The sequence below is a fragment of the Mesoplodon mirus genome (genome assembly GCF_964341445.2).
Source record: "Mesoplodon mirus genome assembly, chromosome: 9".
In the NCBI taxonomy this organism is placed as follows: domain Eukaryota; kingdom Metazoa; phylum Chordata; class Mammalia; order Artiodactyla; family Ziphiidae; genus Mesoplodon; species Mesoplodon mirus.
The window spans coordinates 114,253,903-114,278,401 of NC_138985.1; the positions used below are offsets into that span (position 1 = coordinate 114,253,903).

Here is a 24,499-nt window from a genome sequence, read left to right on the forward strand (position 1 = left end):
CTTCTTGGCCCCGGCCCTGAGGCTTGGGTTCGGGGCCTGGGTTAGAAGCCCGGATCTGTGGCCTCACGGGCTCCTTGGTGATGGGGATGCAGGTGAAGCTGAAGGGGCGTATGGGCAGCTGGTTTCTGTTTTCTGATAGGCCTGTCTTTACCAAAACCTAACCTGAGGGTGTTTTGCCCTGTCATGGACAGGCCTGTGTGGTGAGGCTGGTGTGGTTCGTTTTTGTCTTCAGCTCACTAGGGCCTGTTTTGAGTATATCCTGCCCATTACTTTTCACAGTGGCTCCAGTGGTTAGTAGTACTTACAATAGCCCTCTTAAAGCTTTTCAAGGCAAGAATGCATTCACCAGAAGCTTCTAGAGGCGACGAGAAGCTCTTTCACTTAAGGGGAGGGGGACAGTCGCCCGGCCTCCTGTGGAAACCCCTGTTCTGAGGGTGTGTCCAGGGGTGAGGGTTTGTCTGAGGCCTCGTCGGTGCTCCTTAGCCAGCCAACTCTCCGAGTCACGAATCAGTGTCTTTCCTTTCATTACAGTAAATTACAGACTTTTTATTTGCACATAAGTCTTTGACCTGTTTTGAGAGGAGTATCGAGTCAGTGTTGATGGCAGAAAGAGCAGTCGGCAGAGAATCAGGAGACGTGTTTCATTCCAGCCCCAGCTGGACGAGACCACGGGCGCACGGCTGAGCCTTCCTGCCAGTCACGCTTCCTGTCATTCACGTGAACGTGGTTAATTCCTTTTGCTTGCCTCACAGGGGGTTAAAGAGAACAAATAAACTAATGTTGAATAATTGCCCTAATCTTCTTTTAGGGAAGCAGTGTAAGAGTTTTATGCATCCTGACATATATGTGCATAACTGATGCCGCTGCTGAATTTAGACCCAAGGATTATTGACGGGTCACAGCTGAAAGCGGCTTTATCGCCCTCTTAGGTTCAGGAAATACTTTCTCCACATTGCAGCTGCTGAACTCGACCTGTACCATGTCCCCCTAAATAGTGTTTGTTTGTCAATATTCATTGTTTTTGTACTTCTGCAGTTAGTGACAAGGGAACTAAAAAATACAAACTATTAGTTTTACCAATATCAGCAAAACAAATGACCTTACCCTTTTGTTCTACTGAGTGGGTGGCACAGGGCTAGGCTTGGTGGGGGCGACCTGGGGAAGATGGGGGCTCCTGTCCTCTTGGGACTTGGCCACTGCTGTGCGGTGCCCCAGGCACACAGCCTTTTTCTGTCGTCCCCAGGTTGGCGAGGAGGGAAGACAGCGTGCTTGTGCCTTTGTGTCTGCCCTCACTGCACTTCTGTTTTGCACGGCTGGCTTTCACTCAGCGTGGTGCTCTGTGCTGAGCGCGGGGGCCACGCGGGGCGCTGGCCCGGGTGTGCTGCTTCTAGGCGGGAGCCAAGCCCAGGCTGCACAGCTGGGCCCTGCGCTCCAGCCCCGGTGGTGGCGTGCTGTCCCCTGAACTGTGCCGCGTGGACACCCTAGAGCTCCGGGTGGCTCATCCGAGCTGACCAAAGCCCCCAGCGAGGACAGCGCCTCAGCCAGGCCTCACCTCCTGCTCTGCTCGCCCGTGTGACTTGGGGCAGCGGTGGGCCGGCCCCTGGGGAATCGCGTTCCTGACTCCTCGTCACATGTCGCCTCCTAGATAACTGTGGTTTGGGGGAAATTGATGTTCGAGGTGCAGGTGCGGGTGGAGGGAGATGAGAGATCGATCTTGCCCACAAGGTCTGCGAACCCAGGACCACCCGGACGTACTGGAGAGGCCGCGGGGCTTTATTCCTGGGGAGGAGCTCACGGGAGCCTCTGGGAGCTGAGTGTTCAGCGAGAGAGGGAGCCGCGTTTAACCAGGAGGGAGAAGTGACCGTGAGAGCTCGCAGCTCCTGGGAGGGGAGAGACCCGCCCACTTTAGAGCTGCCCCAGGCAGCCTCGGGACTCCTCGTAAAAGTGGGAGCGGTAACAGTAACAGTAACGGGGCTGGTAGGTGGAAACAAGGCCCAGTGTCTAAAGGGGAGACAGCCTGAGGGTTCTCATTTGGGCTCAACATTTAACTGTTTTGAACGTTCCTGAATGTAAGTGGCTGGATAAATTTTTCATGAGACCAGACCCTTTGTAGAGGGGAAAGAGGTGGTTTTCAGCATAAAAGTGAAGTGCGTGTCTTCAAGAGTGGCGTTACATACTCTCTGTTCTTCCAGTGAACCTTGGGACCACTGGTTCACTCTCACATTACTAAGTTTATCCAGTTGAAGATAGTAGCAGGAGCATTAATAAAGAGTGGTGGCTTGCTGTCCTATTCTTTAATTTATGTTATTTGTTAACCTATATTGTTAGAATGACTTTGCCTCCCCTGGAAGGAGTTTAATTGCTAATGTAAACGTTATTTTCCCTGATTATATTTGTCTGATGTCATGTCTTAATTTGTTCCCAAACTAAATCATTGCGGGTTTTTTTCTCCTTTTTCCCAATTCTAGGTCTATGGTACCATTGCTTCAGGTGATATCAAGGGGTTCTCCTATGTCTTTTGAAGATGCTAGTAGAATCATCCCACTCTTTTACCTTTTCAGCTCCTTGTTTAGTCATTCACTGATTTCCATACATGATAATGAATTCTTCGGTGATCCCATAGAAGGTAAGAATTTTGAGGAATTGGTTTGTTGCTGGCCTCATGGCCTGTCCATTTTCATAGGTGGTAGAAAAGTTTTAAGCCTTTTAAGTCTTTCAGTGTGTGTTAAGAAATAAAAAAAAACCCAAATGTGATAGAAACTTGGATTATGTTTTCCAGTTGTAGGTCAGAGACAATCATCAATGATGCCTTTTACTTTAGAAGAGCTGATAATGCTGTCTCGATGCCTTCGAGACGCATGCTTAGGGATCATCAAGTTGGCTTATCCAGAAACAAAACCAGAAGTTCGAGAAGAATATATCACAGCATTTCAAAGTATTGGAGTTACTACTAATTCTGAAATGCAGCAATGTATACAGATGGAACAGAAACGATGGATTCAGTTATTTAAGGTAATGAGTGTATGAATATTTTTGTTTACTGAGGTTAAATAATGTACAGATTTTTTTTGAATTGACTCATTTTAGAAGAATAGAAATACAGGTTTGTTTCAAGCATAATTGTTAGTTTGAAAAACTTTTAAGAAAAGTCATTTTCATTTTACATTTGCCTCCTTTTAAAGCCTTGTTTTTACATTGTTACTTGTATCTTTTATAAATTGCCCCAAGTACTTCCAATGACAAGGTGATGTATAGTTAAAAGTTTTTTTAATGTTTTCAGTTTTATTTTTCACTCAAAAATCTCTTACAGATTTTATGTATTTAATCTTTTAAGAAATTGAGTAACAAAGGTAGAATAAGATCATTAACTTAATGCAAGTTGAATATAAATTATTTTAAAATATCTTCATTTTTAACCATGCAGAAAGAGAAGTTATAAGTTACCGTGGCTGGAATGTTGGCAGGAAACCACCACGACTGAGAATAGAACTACTGGGGCAGAAAAACAGAAAAGAAAAAGGGTGCTTGACTTCCCATGAAATTTCTGCAGCAAACACATCTAGTCAGCTAAAATCGCTCATTAAAGGAGTGAGAGCAGAAGAAATGCATTTTCCAAATTGAATGCTAGATTTACAGTCCGTTTAATACTAGCGACCTCTCGCACGCTAATGTTCAGTTCGAGTCATCAGCTGTCCCTTTAGGTCTTTTATCACTGCTTTTGTCAAGCTATCTATTTAATTGAAAGAAGTTAATTGAATGAAAATGATCAACTAAGCTTGTATTAATATTGCTAATGGAACTTTCTTCTTGGCCATGTTTGGAGAAAGATGTCAAGCTAGACTTTAGGAAAGGCCCATTAATGCTTGCACTTAACCTGATGGGCTAATTAAGGACTGCTTATTCATCCTACGAGCACACCATAGGCTCTGTCCAGCCCATTCTGCCCGATTTTACAACACATTTCACTTACGAGCACGAGCATTAGTAGCGGTGAGAGTAACTGGTAATGTTTTGATTGCGCTGAATACAGTGCTAATGCACCACTGAATTTGTAATTTGTGCAGATTGATGTAATATATGTTTGCACAATTTATTTTAATTACCTATCTCTGTATTTCTAAGTAAACTTTCAGGGTCACTTGTTGAGCCCTTTAATATATCCTTGCTTAAAGGCTGACCCTTCTGCATCTTTTCTAAGTTAAAAATAAGCTATATTGCCCATTTAAAACTTGTAATTCTTATGTAAGCTTTTCCTGGATATGGGTATTAATGGTAGCATGTATGTTTTTCTTTTAAGTATTTAATTAAACTCTGGGATCTTTGTTAGTAAAACTTTCCATTACGTATGTTATCAGGTTTTGTGTACAGTATCAGATAATTTCATCATTTTATAGCACCTATACAGAATTTCGCAATTTTCATATGACAGGCTTATCTTGAGGACCCAGAAACGTCTGAATTTAATAATGCTGTATAAGGTGTGTTTCCCCTGGTCCTATTTTATTTTGCTTAACCATTAAATGAAAATTTTGTAGTGAATTTTTTCTTATGCCTCAAAATGACTCATTACTACTTTATTAAGGATTGAGGGTTTTTTGTTGTTGCTTTTTTAAAGAATTAGGGTAAAAGTTCACCTTTTTTGGAGCAGGATTGTTTTAGGTTTGAAATTGAGTTGTTATAAAGATCTTCTGAGTTTAGAACAGACTTGTTTGAAGACAAGTTTCTGAATGAGATTCCTGTTCTTTGAAAAAGATTTTTTTGTTTGCACTGCCTGCTATTGAGCTGAGCCCACAAAACAAAACAAAACAAAATCAAGGCAAGTCTTTGAAAGGATTCAGCTGCTATTAGTTTTTCTTTTAAGAACAAATTATCCTTAATATGAAATAATACGAATTTAACCCTCAGTGGTTGCTGTGTTTCAGACAATATTCTAAGGGCTTTACATATATTAGTTCATGTAAAGCGGTACCTCTGTGAGGAGGATACTATAATCATCCCCATTTCACAGATGCGGTCACATAGCTATAGTAGATGATGGAGGCAGCATGTGAACTCAGCTGCTCCTCTCCATTGTCCCCCTGAAAAGTATGAAAGTAAACGTTCAGCATTTTATATATATTTCAGTGTCAAATTTTAGCTGAAGGATTCAAGGTAGAATCAACCAAAGAAAGTAGGAGCATTTTGCCAATGACTTCCTGCCTTCTGTTGATTTTGACAGAGTTGCACATGATGAGAGCCGACTCCTTCAACCACCAACCATTTTCATTTTTCAGCCTCCTGATGGTCCGCTCAGACTAATTTCTGAGAGAGGCTCTGGGGGCTGGTCACAGAACATAGACTTTTAAGTGGATGGAGTCATCTTTCTTTGTCACTGTAAGAATTGAGGTCAGTTTCCGAGCCCTGCATTGACACTGCTAAAACAGTTGATGCATTTATCAAATTTATAAACTCCTCTTGAAGTGTAATTTACAGCTATAATCGCTTTAGCCCTGTGAGGCGATGGGAGCTCCTGTTTGATTTGCCTTTGTGTGCAGCTGCCAAACTGAACTGGAGCCGCCTGAAAGGAGGGACCGGGAGGGAGGCCTGGCACCTGCCTTACGTGCGTGCACTGGACAGACAGACAGGGCTGCAGTACGAGGGAGTTTCACTTTCCTGGTGGTTGGTTTGCATTTTTCAGTTTTGAAAAGACTCTAAAAAAGTAAACCATGAAAGCCACAGCAATGCCTCGTTGTAACGGAAACACGCTGCTGTTAACCGTCCGTGTCGGCCAGTGAGGCGAACCCAGGCTCCCTTTGAGGTGGCAGAGCCGCCCCGTGTCCTTCTCTGTGTTTGACGTCAAGAAGTAAGTTTGTAGTGTGTTAAACATGCTGCAGAAGACTTTGACTTTTAAAATAGACCAACTGTAACAAATAGTCATGTTGACAGCAGGAATCCTTACACTTACTGACTTTTATAGGCTAGGGTGTCATTACTGTCAGTTATTTAAACACCCACGGTGTTTATCCGAGAACATTGGCTCCACCCTGTGCTGGGGAATCATAAATGAAGTCAGACAGAGTCCCTGTTCTTTGAGTATCACTATATAATGAAAAAGAGAAACTTTCAACTGATGATGTTGAGCTAGAACAAAGCTAAGAGTATGCAGGATGGAAAAAAGAACTGCTAAAGTCATTCTAAACTTTGAATTACACTAGGAAAATCGTCATTCTGGCCTTTTATGAGATGATCTTAAGAGCTGGTACTTTACTGGTTTTTCTTGTATTTCATTTTTTAAAAATATTTATTTATTTATTTATTTTTTGGTTGCGTTGGGTCTTTGTTGCTGCGCGTGGGCTTTCTCTAGTTGCGGCAAGCAGGGGCCGCTCTTCATTGCGGTGCACGGGCTTCTCATTTGCGGTGGCTTCTCTTGTTGCGGAGCGCGGGCTCTAGGCCTGCGGGCTTCAGTAGTTGTGGTGTGTGGGCTTAGTCACTCCGTGGCATATGGGATCTTCCCGGACCAGGGCTCGAACTCGTGTCCTTTGCATTGGCAGGAGGATTCTTAACCAGGGAAGCCCTGTATTTCATTTTTACATATTCTTCATTATGAAATCAAAATCTAAAAAATTCTTTATTGTATATTTATCACATCACACATTTACCACACTTAGGTACCCATAAATTATGTGCTGTGTCCTATGCTTTGTTTTGAAGTTTTAAAATAATTACCTAAGATGTTTGAATTTACATAACCAGATTTAAGATAAAAAGAGATTATTACAGTTGCCTTTCAAAATTTGGACTATATGTATTTTTTTTGTTGCAATAATAAAGCACATATCAGTGATCTCCATTCAGAAATATCATAGTTGAACATCCGTTGCTTTAAGTCATCATCAGATATATTATTATTTATATATATAAATTTATTCTAAGATGTAATATATGTAATGCTTAAGATTATTTCCCTAAGTTCATTAGTCAGGATTTTCTTGTGATCATCATAGCCAGTGAAGTTTCATACATACAGTAATCTTGTGAAATAGTGCGTGTTAATTTAAAATCTTTAACTTGGACCATTGTCAGGTGTGATTTTTATGAGTCATCTGTGTGTTTCTAATCAGTCATCTGCTTGGTCCTTTTAACATTGGGGTTAAGGGAAACCTGCTTGTAGGTGTCACCTGTTCTGTTTTTTGTTGTTTTTCTTTTGTCTGCGCGGCTTGTGGGATCTTAGCTCCCTGACCAGGGATTGAACCCTGGCCCTCAGCAGTGAAAGTGCAGAGTCCCAATCCCTGGACTACCAGGGAATTCCCTGGTATCACCTGTTTTTTACTTCAGTGGCGAATAATCAAACACGCCTAACAGTTTTGTGCATTTCTGAGTATTTGCTTCAATAATTTTGTTAGTTTTTGAGTATGAAAGTTTAGATCCAGCGCGGAAGAAGATGACATGGGAGACAAGTTAAACATATCACGTAAAATATACTACTACTATATTTATAACTGTTAAAGTCTGCCAAAACTGTGTATTGAGTGAGGTGCATGTAGTTATCCCGGTGTCTGCTTGTTTGCTGTTTTATTTCATATTTCTTAACACACTGGTTCTCAAGTCTCACTGTGTTTCACGACCTCCTAGGGATCAGGTAACAGTTACTGATGGGCTCACCTCAGGTGAACTAAGTTCCAGTTGCTGTTGTTGGTGCCCGTTGGGGTGTTTGTCAGCAGGAGGTTCTGAAATGCAGCTGGGTTGACCCACAGGCCTGACTGTGCGGTGAATTCCCTTTGGGCAGGGATTAGTAACCTCTGATCTCAGTTTGCAGACTTGCACCCCAGGACTGAAGTTAATCCTGCCGGTCTCTTGGTGCTGGTCCTGTCTTCTGTAGTAGACATGTCTGTGCGAGGAGATTTGATAAAATTAACTGAAAAAGAAACTGTCTTTTGATCTCAACACTGGGCGTCTGTATTGATCCAATGTAAAATCGTTACTTCAATTTTCTTTACCTGTGACATTCTTTCGTCAGTTTACGTGGTTTTTTAAGGTTACCTATGTAAACTTTGCTTTTTCAGTACTAAATATTTCTAGCAGTTTGTGATACTGAAAATGAATGCAGAGAAAGGGAATGTGTTTAAAGGTGTTCTGCAATCACAGAATGGATCCAGTTAAAATTTTCATGGTTACTTAAAGTTTGTATTTTTCTCTAAAACTTAGAAGAAAAATAGTTTAAAGGAGAAGAATGTTCTTAGGGGATCTGACATTTCTAAAATATTTGGGGAATTGGTGCAGGGCTCATATTGCCAGATTTAACACATAAAATATGTGTCACCCAGTTAAATTTGGATTTCAGATAAACAACAAATGCATTTTAGATACAGGTATGTCCTGTGCAATATTTTGGATACATTTATGCTCTTTAAAAATCAATATTTGAGACATACTTTGAATAAAGCAATATTTGGGTCATATTTATACTAAAGAATTCATTTGACGTTTATCTGGAATTCATCTTTGTCTAGGTGTCCTGTAGTTTCTCTGGCAGTCCTATTTAGGGCTCGTCTTCAAGTTTTCTTTCCTGTCAGCTTTAGTTTGTTAGGATATGCTTTTTCCACAGTGCCTTCTGTTGACATCCCTTCCTTGCCGTATCTCAGGCCCACATCACTTTGTACCTTCTGCTTTCCTCCTTTCTCCCCCCACCGCTCGTGCCTCCCTTCCCACGTCTCTCTTTCTCTCCTATATTTTTGAAAGAGGATCAGTGATACTAGGATAGGACATTTTATGTTACTTCTTTTTCATATTTAGAATATGAAAATATGAAAGGGAATGCCATATACTGAAACTTTATAATGTTTAATTTCACAGTAATTTAAAAGAGGAATGTAAATTATGGCATTAATTACCTCTTAGATAGTTTGATAATGTTTGTGACCTATAGAAAAGAAATGTCCTCATCAGCATAGATTGGATCGTGGTGAATACCAGGAGGTGGATGACAGCTTGCTCCTGGGGGTTAGGCAGCTGTGAACTTGAGCGTGTGCAGTGGGGATGGTGTCAAGAGTCTGGGGGATGTATGAGAGCCATAAGTTAATGGGTGCAATTAAGCAAACACACATAAGTGTTTGTCAGAAAGCACGTCTTTTGTCAACAGTTTTGGTGTGTTGTGGGTAAATTTCAGCACAATGTCTATTAAATCCAAATTTACTCAAAATACCGATGTAATTGGTTAGGTAAAAGGAGAGATGAGACATAATGTGCGTCCTGCCACAAGACTGTACTTTACTCTCCACTGTTGGAAGAGCATCCGTTGGTGCGATCTGTGTGGACCCGACTGAATTTGTCCCGGACCCAGAGAGCACGTGGAATGAACTTACTGGGATCTCGTCTTTTCTTCTGAAGAGCAGTACCGGGAGACTTCCCGGAGTTGGTGCCGTAGGTCAATGGCCTTACTCTGTTTATGACGAGCGGTTAACCAGGTAGAACCAAAGACTAGGCCTTTCTCAGTCTACCCCAGCTGCACTTAAAATCAGTCGTCGTAAAACACTGCATGTGTGTAACCTGACCCCTGAGCAACTGACTGCTTACCTGTGCTAGTTTCTGCTGATTCAAAAAGGACAGTACCATAGTATTCCAATAGGCTTTAAAATACCACAAGGTAGACATCACAGCTAAATTGGCACGATATATCCACCAGTGTACAAGCTGTGTTCTGGATCTTGAGAGGTTTTTGCTAATGTGGTTTTGTCTGGATGGCCACACCGCTCAAGCGTTACTTTTTCTCTGTCACTGGGCAGATCATCCAACCGGTGTTGGTGTCGTAGTGGCCTGAGATATCAACCAAGGACCCTTTCTTACCCACTTGCGTTGGACACACAGTGACATTTCCTAGTTCTTTATTCAAATTATATTTTACTGAATTAGAGGCAATGTGTACAGAAAGCCTGGCTGACTTTTTCAGAAAATACCATCGTAGTCATTAACTTCGTAGTAGTTGTCTGATCAACTCCTGGTTGTAAAGGTTTAAAACTTTGGTTTTACAACTTTGTGTTGGTTTATCTTTGTTTGTTACAAAACACATTTCTATTTAATGTATAACTTCACGTCTTTTTTAAATAGACAGTACCATTAAGATCTCTTTAATCGTACATCACAGAATTTATTATACAATTGTCCATCATCAGGTACCTACTAGGTTTCTAGGTAGGTACTTGGGTTCTGTGCATGGGGGGGCTTACCGCACAGCCAGAGAGGGGCCGGTGCTCACCGGGAAGACAGCAGTGAAGGACTAGGCTATGGTAATGCGGAGGGGGGCGGGTAGCCAGAGCACGTGGGGAGGCTTTCTGAAGGACGGTACTCTGAGTTTGCGTGGAATTGCACTGGGACGCAGACCTAATTCCAGAGGCTTGCGTAAGGGAAATACTGAAATCGTCTTTCTTTTTGGAAGGTTGACAGGTGTGTCTAGGACACTGCTTCCCACCCCCCACCCCTCCCCTGCTGCCAGCAGCCTTGAGTAGAGTGTTTTTCAGAAAAATAAGAAATGTGTTTTACCTTAGGGAAATTGCTGTACTTGGAGATGTCTTTTATTATAGCTCAAATGGGTTAATACATTTCCCCATTTGTGTTTTAAAACTTAATTACTGCCTCCCTTGCAGTTTTTAAGAAATCAGCCCTTGCACACATTTGTGTTAATAATTTTTCTCTCTTTGCCGGTAGATATTAACTGCTTTGTACCTAAAACTAACTCCTGTAATCACAGAACGAGGTGCTTTTCTGCAGACAGACCTGGTGGCGGTCTAGCCAGCTCTTCACCACGGGAGCCCGGGTCCTCGGACATGGAGGTGAAGCGGTGCCGTGGCCTCTCACTCCTGACCGGAAGTGTTGCCGTAGTTCCTGAGCCTGTGTGTGACATGTTCCTGTTCTTCCTCTCAGGTTATCACCAACCTAGTGAAAATGTTGAAGTCCAGAGATGCGAGGAGAAATTTTTGTCCTCCCAATCACTGGCTGTCAGAGCAAGAAGATATTAAAGCAGATAAGGTGTTACTTTTAAATCTTTTAAATATTTTTCATTAAACGTATTTTTTCAGCTTTTATCTTTTGGGGGAGAAGAATAAATCCTTTAAAGTTGTTTAACTTATTATGTAACTAAATATTAACAGTAAACTTTTGTGTTACTAACTCTTAGGTCACCTAGTAGAACGTAGAGCAATATCATTGGCTTCCACATGCATCCTGCATTTGTTGTTAATCCTAATTTGCTCTTAACCACAAAGTATATTGAAGGATAATGGGGATTTGGGGGGTTGAAAAAAATTTTTGCTTTTATTGTTATTTTCAGCATATATTTAGTACTTAAGAGATGGAACTTATTTCTGGTTTTCTAAAGGGACAGAGAGAAATTTGAATATTACTAAGATCTAAAGTAGATTAAATAGTATAATCTATTTCAAAATAAATTAAGATAACATTAACAAAGGACATGAGGTGTTTTCATTGTTGTTTGTCAGAGAAACGCATGACTGGATTCATCTCAGAAACTTGAGGCTGAGGGCAGAGGGTGGTGGGTACGGAGGAAACAAGATCACAGAGATGTTAAAGAAAACAGGGGTGTTTTATTTTATTTTTTTTTTATTTTTATTTTTTTAAATTTATTTTATTTTTTTGCTTTATAACAAATTTAATCAGTTATACATATACATATGTTTCCATATCCCCTCCCTTTTGCGTCTCCCTCCCACCCTCCCTATCCCACCCCTCCAGGCGGTCACAAAGCACCGAGCTGATCTCCCTGTGCTATGAGGCTGCTTCCCACTAGCTATCTACCCCACGTTTGGTAGTGTATATATGTCCATGCCGCTCTTTCGCTTTGTCACAGCTTACCCTTCCCCCTCCCCATATCCTCAAGTCCATTCTCTAGTAGGTAACAGGGGTGTTTTAGAAGCATCGCTTTGTCCGCATGAAGTATTGTCTCTTTGAGTTAAGCATGTGGCTTGAGCTCTGCCCACTGGCCAGGCTGAGATGCTGTGGCAGGTCCTGTAGCAGTGCAAGCCTCTGGGGCCCATGTTGGGGTTTCTGAACATTTCCCACCAAAAAGAGAGGGTCCTCGGCACAGTGGTTCGTGGCAGGCCCAGGGAAGAAGTGCGCGAGACGGTGGCATGTTCTTTCACCTGAGAGCGGGGGCCACGGGAGATCGTGTGAGGGCCGGGGGCCGTCTCAGAGGGCTTCAGCAGCCGGAGGTGGAGGCGAGCGCCCGCAGAGTAGGCGCAGAGGACTAGCCGTCAGGCGTGTTTGAACCTGTGAGTTCAGGAGGATGCTGAAGAGAAGGACTTCGTCAGCCGTCCTTGTGGGACGCAGAGGAGGCACCCTCGGTGTAAATACTGGTGGGAAGAAGGCAGCAGTCACGCCTTCAGCCTGCGTCTCCTTTATGAGCTGTTCGTGGGCTAACCATGGAGTCGATGCTGTGAGAGCCTTCTCGACGTGGAAGTGTTCCAGCTGACAGTACGTGAAGAAGGTGTCTAGCCTGCCTGCTCTGATGAAGTGCAAGTACAGTGGAGACGTGGGCCGGAGGCCTGGGAGACGAGGGTCTGTGCTGCTGCTGTGCTCCAGGGAGACTGTCAGCTGAGCCAAGCAGTGTGTCTGGTGCCTGTTGACAGTTGACTGCTATTTTCCCACAAGTTCTCGCTCTTATCGCTGACCTGCGACCAACAGTGCTGAGCACGCATGCCTCTCGAGGAGAGAACACCGTCCACCTCGGAAGTGTTTCTCCCGGAGACCAAGCCTGGTGAAACTTCCAGATGTAATGACAAATTTATAGGAAATGGAGGGGCTAGAAGTACATGTTGACACCATGATGCTGCAATTAGCAAAATCCACACGATGGGGAAGATCACAGGACAAATGCTTCTGCTTCCTCATCAAAGTCACAAGGGCAGAAATAAGGGCTGAAGGGACCTGACAGATGAAAAGGATTCAGAGACAGTATACTATACCAGCCTTATTTGGATGCTCAATCAGACAATTTTTTAAAAAATTATGAGAGTAAATGTTTGGTAATAGTGAGAAATTAACTTTTTAAGGGTGATGTGGTTTTCTTCATAAAGCAGTCATATTATGATGATTTACTATGTCCAGATATTACACATTGTTAAATAGAACAAGTAGAGATTTCCCTGGAATGTATTTAGAAAAAATAATTACAGTGTAAAAGTGTAAAAGAGCAGCCAGCATAGGAGAGAGGTTATGAAAAGGTCCCCTGAAAAGGATAGGAGATGGAAGAGAGGGATGTAGCTAAATAAATGCGAAACACCGATGCAGCTCGATTGAGGCAAGGTAGAAGTGTGTGCTGGGACACAGGGAAGGGCTGACTAAGCAGGGTGTCTGTTCCCCACAGGTCACCCAGCTCTACGTCCCGGCGTCCAGAAGCGCTTGGAGGTTCAGGCGAATGGGGCGGATCGGCCCCCTGCGGTCCACCCTGGACGGTGAGCTCCCTGGGGCCTCCCCATTCTTTTAACTCAAGTTTACTGAGGTGGAGTTCACATACTGTGAAGTTCGCTCTTTAGTCTACTGGGCTGTGATTTTTGACTGTGATCAGCCAGGTAGAGGAGTTTCATCGTTCCAGAAAACACCTCATGCCTTGGTAGCCAGCTCCTTACCCTGGCCCCTGGCAACCACAGGTTAGGTTTTTGTCCCTGTATATAGTTCAGCTTTTTCCAGAGTGTCTTTAAATTGAACCATGCACAGTGTAGCCTTGTGAGTCTGGAAAGGAAGGTACACACAGTAACGAAGGTCTTAAACTGTGTTGCAGTAGGTCTGGAGTCCCCGCCACTGTCTGTGTCTGAGGAAAGACAGCTCGCCATCCTAACAGAGTTGCCCTTTGTGGTTCCGTTTGAGGAGCGAGTAAAGGTATGGAATTTGGTTTCTTTCCCTGTGTTTTATGGTTATTTATATCATCTCAGAGTTAAAAAGTAACACCAGGCTTCCCTGGTGGTGCAGTGGTTGAGAGTCTGCCTGCCGATGCAGGGGACACGGGTTCGTGCCCCAGTCCGGGAGGATCCCACATGCTGTGGAGCAGCTGGGCCCGTGAGCCGTGGCCACTGAGCCTGCGCGTCTGGAGCCTGCGCTCCACAACGGGAGAGGCCACAACGGTGAGAGGTCCGTGTACCGCAAAAAAAAAAAAAAAAAAGTAACACCAATGGAAAAAATCTCTAAAGTTGCCTAGTGCCTATCTGATTAAATAATTTATGTTTTTCTCATTAGATTGTTAATAGTTGACCATGATTTATAAAAGCATAATCCAATCAAATACCTCTTGAAAAAATGTTTTGTTTGTATTCACCAACTTATTTAGCAATTTCTAAAAACTACTACACTTCTGGCTTCAAGAGGGTGTTGTTTAGGTCTGCCCAGTCTTTTCACAGGATGAACATTTAAAGCTATTGACATTTCTTCATTAAAACACATACACACTCACATATACACATGGTGTTGCATAATTCCTGAGTGCCCTCTACTGGATTTTTAGCATAAAAAAATTACTTGAATTTTATCACTATAGAGATATTCCTACTAATATTAATGTACAGCTTTCCAAAGCTACTCTTCTTCCCTCCACCATCTGGAGTTTTATAAAAGGTTTCCAAAAGGAAATATTAAAAATATAACATAGCATGGGATTTTAAAAATTTGTTGTAAACTGGGGAAAAGGAACAATATTACAAATATATAAATACTGCACGTTTACTGATAAGGCATAAAATCAGTATCTGATACCTTGGCCTTTAAAATTTGTTTCCGAGTTTATGGAGATACAAAAGTTAAAGTTAAGATTTATTTAGCAGTTTTTCCTTTTGGTTGCTTATGTTTATAACGAAAAATCTGTTGTTTTCAAGTAACCTTATAATTTCCCCTCTGTTAGATCTTTCAAAGGTTGATTTATGCAGATAAGCAAGAAGTTCAAGGAGATGGTCCATTTCTGGATGGAATTAATGTCACAATAAGAAGAAATTATATTTATGAAGATGCTTATGACAAACTTTCCCCAGAAAATGGTATATATAATTCTCTCTGTATGTGTACATATGGCAGGGGGAGGCTGGGGGATTATAGAAAAAGGTGATCATTTAACAATTAGTGCTGATTGTCTTGTTCTGTAATGACTGTTCAAAACAAATGTAGGTCAAATTTGGGGGGTGTATATTATCAAATAATAATTCTAAGATTAACAAATAATTATTGCTACAGAAGCCTTTCAAATATTGATTTGTTTTTTAAGGCAAAAAGCTCTTCTTTCCCCCAAATGTCTGTCTCTAAAAGTTAGTTGACAAAAAAGCTATGATTCTAAAAATGTCGTATATAAGAGTCTATTTGTGTAAACATCATAAATTGTAAGCCAAGTTAAATACACTAATATAAACACCATTGCAATCCAAATTTCTTTATCAAAGGTTAAGTGTGCTTCAATGACACTGCTATTAGATAAAAGAGAATTATATTATAACAATAATTTGGACAGCATTTAGAGGTCAGTGACACATTTTGTCATATGTTAATCTTTGACACCCAGTGTTAAAAGTTTTAGTATTATTAATACATATATTAATAATTTTAACTTCAGAATATGGTATCCATGATATTACATTAAATCAGTGTTACATCAATGCAGGTATTAAAAACGAAAGCCTGGCAGGCTCCAGCTCACGTCTTTGGGAGGTGCTGGCAGGTTGTCAGATACAGAATAACGGTTGCCTTTTCTTCCAGGGGAGTAATTTGATTTTCTTCTTCTAGGAAAGCAAAACCTCTCATTTTGAATACTTTTCTTTCTTCTTAAAGAGCTAATTTTGTCATATTGTGGAACAGTGGAGGAACGCTAACGTCACTTGTTCCCTTACTCTGTTCCAGGTTTCTTGTGCAGCATTTTGTCTTTAACCCGGCTTAGTTTTGTCGTTTAATCTGTACCATTGCCCTCTGAGGTCAAGTATCACAGACTGAGACAGAGTTTTGACTCAAGTCTGACACAGGCTGTGAGCTCTCCCCGATACCAGGTTACTGTTGCCTAGGATGTCGTGTTTTCAAAGCTTTTTGTACGAGTGGGGCAGAAATCAGGTATTCTGACACCTAGTCTAAGATACTTTGGGGGGAAAAAAGTTCTCCCTCCTTTGGGATCTACAGTCCTTCATAATCAATTATAGTAGCTGTTGTATTGTGTTATGTGTTACTGTGTTAGCAGTTTCTGTGTCTGTGTCTCCCACTTAACTGAGGCCCTCACGGTATAAGATGGGATCCTGAATCCTTGTTCAGCCCACCCAGCTAGCTAGTGCTCAGTAGATGTTTATTGAATTTGTGATTGAAAACAAGAAAGACAAGAGCTCTAACGGAGTCATAAGTTGGCAGACGGCTGGCAGAGTGTTCAGAGAAGAGCTGAGATATGCTTGATGCTGGAGGGCTTCCTCAGATGCAGGGCGGGAGCCAGGTCTTGGTAGCCGTGTCTCCCAGGCTGGGTCACCGCGAAGGACGTGGACGTGCACAGCTGACCCGGTTCTGCACTTGGTGGACTTGGGCTTCCTGCAGGTCCCACTCCCTGCAGGCTAGTGTATGTCCGTGAGCTCTTCAGCCAAAATGAGAACATGTGCTTGCAGCGATTTTCAGTTAACTTTATGTCATGGAGATTTAGACATTACTGCTCAGTGACAATAAGCCCCAAATTTCCCAATGAATCCTTAAGCTTAAAAATGCTGTAAAAGTTAATCGCACTCCAGCTCTCTAGTTGTGCAGGCTGATAATCTCATTGAGTTTAAAGATTTTGGAAAAATCTTACAATATTTATGTTACAATGCTTTAAATCTTTACAAGTGTTCTCTCAGTCAGGCCTTCTTAATAAGAATTTTTAAACCATATGTCAAAATTGTTTGGTATTTTGCTATGCAAATTGTAAAATTAAATATCATCTCAGAATGTTTAATTTACTTATGGAAAATTGGTTTGAAGTGCTTCGTTGACTGATCATTTACATATAATCAATTAATAGGACTATTCCATACATCATCTAGTCATTAAAGCAAATCCATTTTTTATGGGTTCTTATATCTCATATCATCTCAGTACAGTTTTCTAAAGTGTGGGTTTCACCCCATCTGGCAAGTGAACTGACCTGGTGGAGCTCAGAGCAGTTGAGTGACTTCTTTTTGCAGTAGGGAGCTAAGCAAGCAGAGTGACACGGGTCCTGGCGCGGTGATGCCACGCATGCTCTTTCCACCGTGCCACCGCCCGGCAGCAGTTTACCTGGGTGAGAGCGTGGGTCGAATGTTAATTTCTCCTTGTGGAGACTCTGGAGAAGTGACCGTATTTGCTCCCAGGAGTGTTGTGAGGGTTAACGTCACAGTGAGCTCTTGGTGTCATCCATTGTCTGGGATGAGATGTGCTAGAGCTGGCTCTGAGCTGTTCTGGACTCCATTCCTGAGAGCCTCACTTGTGCTCTTGTGTGTTGGTTGGTTGGATTCTGTTTTGCTTAATGGGCAGGGTTTATTACATTGTTTTTCTGAAGAAGAAGTGATAATAGGGTAAAATCAAAGTACAGTTGACCCTTGAACAATGCAGGTTTGAACTGTGCGGGTCCATTTATGCAGATTTTTTTCAAGAAATACATTACCACACTTTTTGGAGATTTATAACAATTAGAAAAAACTTGCAGATAAACCATGTAACCTAGAAATACTGAAAAAATTAAGAAAAAGGTATGTCATGAGTGCATAAAATATACGTATTGATAGATACTAGTCTGTTTTATCATTTACTGTCAGAAGCATACACAGACCTATTATGAGAAGTTAAAGTTTATCAAAACTTACAGAAACACTTGTAGAAGGCGTGTGGCGCCCTTCACAGTTAGGAGAAATGTAAACAAACGTGCAGGTGCCTGTAGCGCACGCTGTCCTGCTGTAACGATCTCTTAGCCGCCTCCTGTTGCTCCTGCGCTGAGTTCAGTGTGCTGTGGACCCCCTTGAGACAAGCGTGACCCTCATCACCTCCGCCTGAGCACGTCCCCTCCAGGACACCGCGAATCCAGTAAACAGTGATCGCTCGCGGTTCTTGTGTGTCTTCCCTTGTGTCTAGTGCAACCCTGTGGACCTTAACTGACACCAGGGACCAGCACAGAGAGCTGCAAGTGATGTTGGACGTGCTCCCGGGAAGCAGAGGAAAGGCACGACGTTACGAGAAGATGTTGGGCTGTTTGACGTGTACCTGCAGCTCTGGTTACTGCCACTGCAAGACAGATGAATCCACCGTGAGGACCGTTGTAGAAGCAAAAAATTAGGAAAGGAAATTTGTGAAGCTGTGGCAGCAGCTACACCAGCAGGCACAAAAGCCTTGTCCTTTCTGTGACCTTTTTAATCTCCTATTGGAAATGCGTGCAGGATGGCTGTAAGAAAGGCGTATCTGTAGACGAATATGATTTGAGAAAAAGTAGTCTTTATATATGACAACTTCTTTTTCTGTGCATGTTTTATTCTCTAAATGTTTAATTTCCAATGACATTGATGTCATGGAAAATTAGTAAGAAACTGTGATTTTTTTCCATAACATAATATTTTAAGTTTACATATTTTATTTATACAAAAGCCAGATGTGTTTTCAGTTAATTTACTTTTTCTAAAAAATTTTCGAACTCAGAAAATATATCCATATGTTTTGTTAAAGGTTTGCATTTCCCTTACATACTTTCAAATTTACTTTCTCTTACTGGTTGTAAAAAAAGAATAAACCATCTAATAACCATGTTGCTTTAAAAATTGTTAAGAGTTTTCAGGAGAGCCTTAAAATTGTCAAGAGAGCCCTAAAATTTATTTCCAGTTTGTTCAGAATAGTGTGTTATACTGCTACTTCGTATCTTATATGACAACTTAAAGCAAAAGGAAGGTGAAGGATCAAAAGCTGAAGAATTTAATGCCAGCAAAGGCATTTTTGATAATTTTGATAATTTTAGGAAGAAGTGTGGCTTTAAAATTGTCAAGATAACAGCAGAAGCAGCATCTGCCCACCAACAGGCAGCAGACAAGCTCCCAGATGCTGTTAAGAAAATCGTTGAAGAAAAGGGACATCTGCCTGAACAGGTTTTTAATGCAGGCAAAAGTGCCCCATTCTGGGGAAAAACTGCCACCGAGGACATTTTTTAGTAAGGAAGAGAAGTGAGCACCAGCATTTAAGCAGGAGGGGACAGGAGTGCAGTTGGGTGTATGGTCAGGACTGCCCTCATCTATAGAGCTGCTCACCCCAGCCTCTAGGGAAAAGATGAACACCAGCTGTCTGTCTTTTGGTTGGACAACAAGAAGCCCTGGGCAGTGAGAGCCCTTGTTCTGGATTGGTTCCATCAATGCCTTGTCCTGGACGTCAGGAAGCACCTTGTTGATGAGGGATGGCCTTTACAGTTCTTTTGATATTGGCAGTGCCCTTAGCCACCCAGAAGCCTGTGAGTTCAACACGGAAGGCGTAGCAGTGGTCTGCTGGCGCACAAAACACATCCCTAACTCAGCCTCCAGATCAGGGGGCCACAGGGACCTTTCAGGCTCGTTACACATGGTGCTCCATGGAAAGGCTCGTCAACGTGATGTCAGAGAACCCAGCAGAGAGAACGTCGTGAGAGTCTGGGAGGATGCTACGGTTGATGATGCCATAGCTGTTATCGAAAGAGCCCTGAACGCCACCGAGCCAGAAACAGTACAGTCCTGCTGGGGAAAAGTGTCCAGATGCTATGTGTGACTTCACAGGATTTACGTCAGAGCCAATCAAGGAAATCATGAAAGAGATTGTAAATATGGTAAAAAGGGTGGGGTGAAGGCTTTCAAAATATGGATCTTGGAGAAAAAAGGCAAGAGCTAGTAGGCACCAGGTGAGAGGAGCTGACAGAAGACGAAGGGGTGGAGATGAGAGCCTCTGAACCGCAGCCAATGGCGAGGACAAGATGCAGAGGAAGAGCACCTGCAGCGGGCTGACGGCAGGCCACCTGGCAGCAGGGTTCTGACTGTTCAGCGTCGCTCCTGACGTTTACACCTTGGACCCTTCTGTGATAGGGGCACTGGAACTAAAGCAAACAGTGCCAGAAGGATTGGTACCATCTAGAAACAGTTCTAGAGAAATAAAAGCAAAAAAGTCAGGCAGAAATTATGATCTGTTCCCGTAAAGTTACACCAAACGCGCCCGCCCCTCCTGCCTCCCCTTCCACCTCCCCCACCCCTGCCACGGCCTCCTCCTCGGCCTAATCAGCGTGAGGACGAGGAGGAGGAAGGCCTTTGTGATGATCCACGTCCACTTCTCAGTGAGTAATCAGCACGCTGCACAGTGAACAACTTAGCTGTTGTGTATGTGAGTGTCTTCCTGGGAAAGTCTAAGAACCGTGTGAGACATTTCTGTGTCGTCATCATCGTCACCCAGGTGTTCATCGTGCAGACAGACCATCGTGTGCGGAACTTGTATTGAAGTGGACAGCCTGTGCTTACATAAGTGCAAAGTGAGTGATACTAACTATAAAATTAATAATGTGTTAGCTTTCTTACTCTCAAAACATTGCTTTCAAAGTTACGTTACCGTACAGTATGCCTCCCTCTCTTGTAATTGGAGAAACTGCTTATCAGCTTATCATCACAGTTAAGTGATTTTTAAAAACATGTAACAATGTTACCAATACCGTATTATGAATATGACTGTAATGGTGTATGCCATAAACATTCTGTAAGGATTCATTCCTTAGTGTATAGGCTAGGCTACCGTAAACAGTCATATTCTTGATGCTTTGTTATCAGTGCATGAATCGTTATACCTGTAAACAAATAGGAGTTTCGTTTTCACATTATCTTTTCATTTTTGATGTCTAGTGTTAGTAACGTGTATAACATCTACAGTGTTTTGTATCGTATAAGACAGTGTTGGTACTGATAGCCAGGCGATTCATCTTGAAAGCAGATGATGTAAACTTGACATGTCAATAAATACAGTACAGTACGGTGAATGTATTTTCTCTTCTTTATGCTTTTCTTAATAACATTTTCCTTCTCCTAGCTCACTTTATTGTAAGAGTAGAGTATATAATATGTATACCATGCAAAATATGTGTTAATCGATGGTTTATGTTGTCGGTAAGGCTTCTGGTCAACGGTGGGCTATTAGTAGTTAAGTTTTGGGGAAGTCAAAAGTTACACATGGATTTTCAACTGTGTGTGGGCCCCTAAGCTCTGAATTCTTCAAGGGTCAACTGTAATATATGACTTAGGTCCCCCCGCCCCAACCTTACTGTATAAGTAGATACTTTTAATCTGTCTTTTGAATCAAGTAGTGGCAAGATACCTAGAAGACTAGATTTGATTCTAAAAATATTGTGCTATTGTATATTGCTGTTTACAGAAATGAGCTTCAGGGAACCACAGAATCTCAGTTCTGGCCACAATTGAGGTGACGTCTGTGAGTGGCTGTGGAGCCTCTGAGATACAAAGACCACCCCCCCCCAGAAGATTAGTGCTGCGGTTTGAATGAGAGGGTTAGCGGTGGGCCTTGGCTGAGCATTCACCACTTACAGAATGTTTACGCTTCGAATTTTTCAGAAACCTGCTGCTGCTAACTGTTGACATTCAGTTTGAGAAATACTGTACATGACAAATAAATGCTTATAGTTTATCCTGAAAACTGAGTATTGAGAGGATATATGTAAAGGTCAAAGAGCCAGCTGTATTTTTGTGTTGCATCCACAGTTATCTGCTTAGAATTCTTTCTGCATTTTACCTAGGCCTTGAGAGTGAACATGTTTGGTAATTGTATTGATCAAAATAGATGCAAATAACATTGTTTGTGGAATTTAATCATCAGTGAAAAGCATGTTCTTCATTTAAGTGCAGTTACATTTTAAAAATAAAGAATGTGTTTTAGTAGAAAACCTATGCTTTGTAGGTAATAGACATGTTTTAAAATTACAGCACGACCCTTTACAATATCAGCTGTATGTCCTCGGGTAAATCATTCAAGCTTCCCTGTCCTTGGGTTTCTCACACGAGAATGGGGATATTCTTAACGCAGAGGTTGTTAAAGGGTTGGAAGTGATGAATGTATGTGGAATTCCTGGCGTGAGTTCCGCCAGCTCGGGGTAGACGTCAGCGGTGGTTATTCCCTCACAAGCACGAGCGCAGGAGGACGCTGCTGCTACCTCTGGTTGGGGTCGTTTCCTCCTGAGGGAGGTGTGGGCACTGCACTGCCCTAGAGGAGAGCTCGCCGGTGCAGCTTTTGTCCCTGTGGCAGGATGGGTGGGCGGCCCTCTCCTGTGCAGGCGCCGTGGGCCTCGGTCCACACGTTAAACTGTCGACCCTGTTGGAAGTGTAGTATCGAATATTCACACCCCAGGTCCTGTGACCTCAGTACTGACACTCGCACATCACAGTGCTGGGGTTCAGCTGAACCGACCTTCTGCTAAACCCCTTTCCGGGGTGTTTTCTAGAGCTCACTTGTCCCCTGAGATGCTTTGGGTCAGAGACGTGTGGGCGACTGCACACTGCCGGAAGGACAGCTGCAGCGCAGACCCGGGTGCAGCCCTGCGACCTGGGTTCAGTTGCCCTCCACCTGCGGCTCTTGATGTGCAAAGCACCTGAAGGACACTGGTGGGAAACGATGAAAGACGTGTCAGTTACTTTGTCAGACCTGTTCCCTGATTAAGCCAGGGAGCCCCTGGTTTTGACTTGTGGTAGAATCACGTCTACTGGCCCGTGTCTGGGGCCTGTGCCCTGAAGCCTGTGTCGGAGGCTATTGTATTCGTTGCAAGTGAGTCCGGGGCCTGGCGTCCCTACTTCTGCAGTGCTTTCCTCATGAGGACCTGTGTGGAAACGCCCCTCACATGTCAGGCAGACTTAAGCAGCTTAAAAATCGCATATTGTGGCGCATTGTGTAACCAAAACTGTCCCCCAGTTTTCAGCCAAATGTCGTTTTAACTGATGTAGATTCTGGTGTTCTGACTCTCTGTCCTTCGCCTCTTTCAAAAGGTCTTTAATGTTAATAACTTCATTGACATCTGCTTTGTTCATTTATCTTTTTGCCTTTCTTGGTAATAGTTTTCTGTTCCAGTATTATCCTTAGGTCCTCAATTCCATTCCCCTCCTCCCGGTATTTGAGTTTGTTCCATCCCTTAGCATATGTGGGGTAACTGTATTTTCTGCCAAACACGCCTCACTCCATTCTTGATCTGTCAGTGTCAGTGCAAAAGAACGTCTCTCTTCCCATTGTAGGCTCTGAGGGGAAATACTGGTCAGTCTGTCTCATTGTCTCTTTTTAATGTTGATTATTTTTTTTTAAGTCTTGCATTAAAATATTTTTAATATTCTTGCTCCCCTTACCTAACTTCCTATAATACCAGCTTATTTTATTGCTTTTTAAAAAAATATTTTCTCCTTGCCCCATCCCCCCTCTTTTAACAGAGCCTGATTTGAAAAAGCGGATCCGTGTGCACTTACTCAATGCACATGGCCTGGACGAAGCTGGCATTGACGGTGGTGGTATTTTCAGAGAGTTTCTAAATGAACTACTGAAGTCGGGGTTTAACCCCAACCAGGGCTTCTTTAAGACCACTAACGAAGGGCTGCTGTACCCCAACCCAGCTGCCCAGATGCTTGTGGGGGAGTCCTTTGCCAGACATTACTACTTCCTGGGCAGGATGCTTGGAAAGGTAAAGTAAACTTTATGTCAAAACGGATCTCAGACCACGGGGTGTGGAAATTCGGTGCTTCTGTGTGGTTACCGTCTGTTTCATTGAAGATCTTTATTCAGAATTGCTTAAGTAATTTTGATGAACCCCTGAATCGTGTTTTCTTACATCATAACTGCTTTATAGCATTATACATGTCATACACAGTTACGTACATTAAAAAATTATTGATACAGTGTAGAAAACATGGGAGGCATGATATAAAATTCTGTTTATACAGATAAAACTCTGTCTATCTGCTAGCATAGGTATGAGTACGGTAAATATTATGTCTTTTCACAGTTGCTCTTGTTGATAATCAGTGTTAAAAGTGATTCTTTTAAGGTTCTATAAAATTTTCAAAGTGCTGTGAGATGGAAGGCCATAGTTCTTCAGTGTAGTTTAAGTGTTACATATGTTGTATGCAGATCCTTGAAAATTGGCCACTTAAGGATATTACGGTAATGCTGTAGTAACCAGAATGTTACACCTGATGGTATACACCATATACAAACACACCTTACCCTTTATTGTAAATGAAAGGAAAATTTAGTTATATAACGTAGTGGCAACTTCCTAGTTAATGGTGAAACTTTGAAAGCACACCTTCCCATTAAAGTCAGGAACAGGACAAAGGTACCCACTGAGGCCAGTCCCACTTATTGTTGAACTAGAGCAGTGCTGGCCTTAGTCTGTTCAGGCTGCTGTAACAAGATCCCACAGACTGGGTGGCTTACAGACAACAGAAATTGACCTCTCACAGTTCTGGAGCCTGGCGTCTGAGATCAGGGCACCGTGTGGTTTTATCTGGTGGAGGCCCCCTTCCTG

The 24,499-nt window shown here is 42.5% G+C and overlaps 1 protein-coding gene across 1 annotated transcript in view; it reads left to right on the plus strand.

The window, feature by feature from the left end:
* The window catches only part of UBE3C (ubiquitin protein ligase E3C), a 114,095-nt gene that overhangs the window by 55,685 nt on the left and 33,911 nt on the right, over nt 1-24,499 (plus strand). Inside the window, exons 12-18 of the mRNA XM_082632140.1 lie at nt 2,469-2,626; nt 2,780-3,012; nt 10,897-11,001; nt 13,355-13,442; nt 13,769-13,866; nt 14,879-15,011; nt 23,406-23,653. Coding sequence (XP_082488266.1) covers nt 2,469-2,626; nt 2,780-3,012; nt 10,897-11,001; nt 13,355-13,442; nt 13,769-13,866; nt 14,879-15,011; nt 23,406-23,653 — 1,063 coding nt within the window. The remainder of the gene's footprint in view (nt 1-2,468; nt 2,627-2,779; nt 3,013-10,896; nt 11,002-13,354; nt 13,443-13,768; nt 13,867-14,878; nt 15,012-23,405; nt 23,654-24,499) is intronic.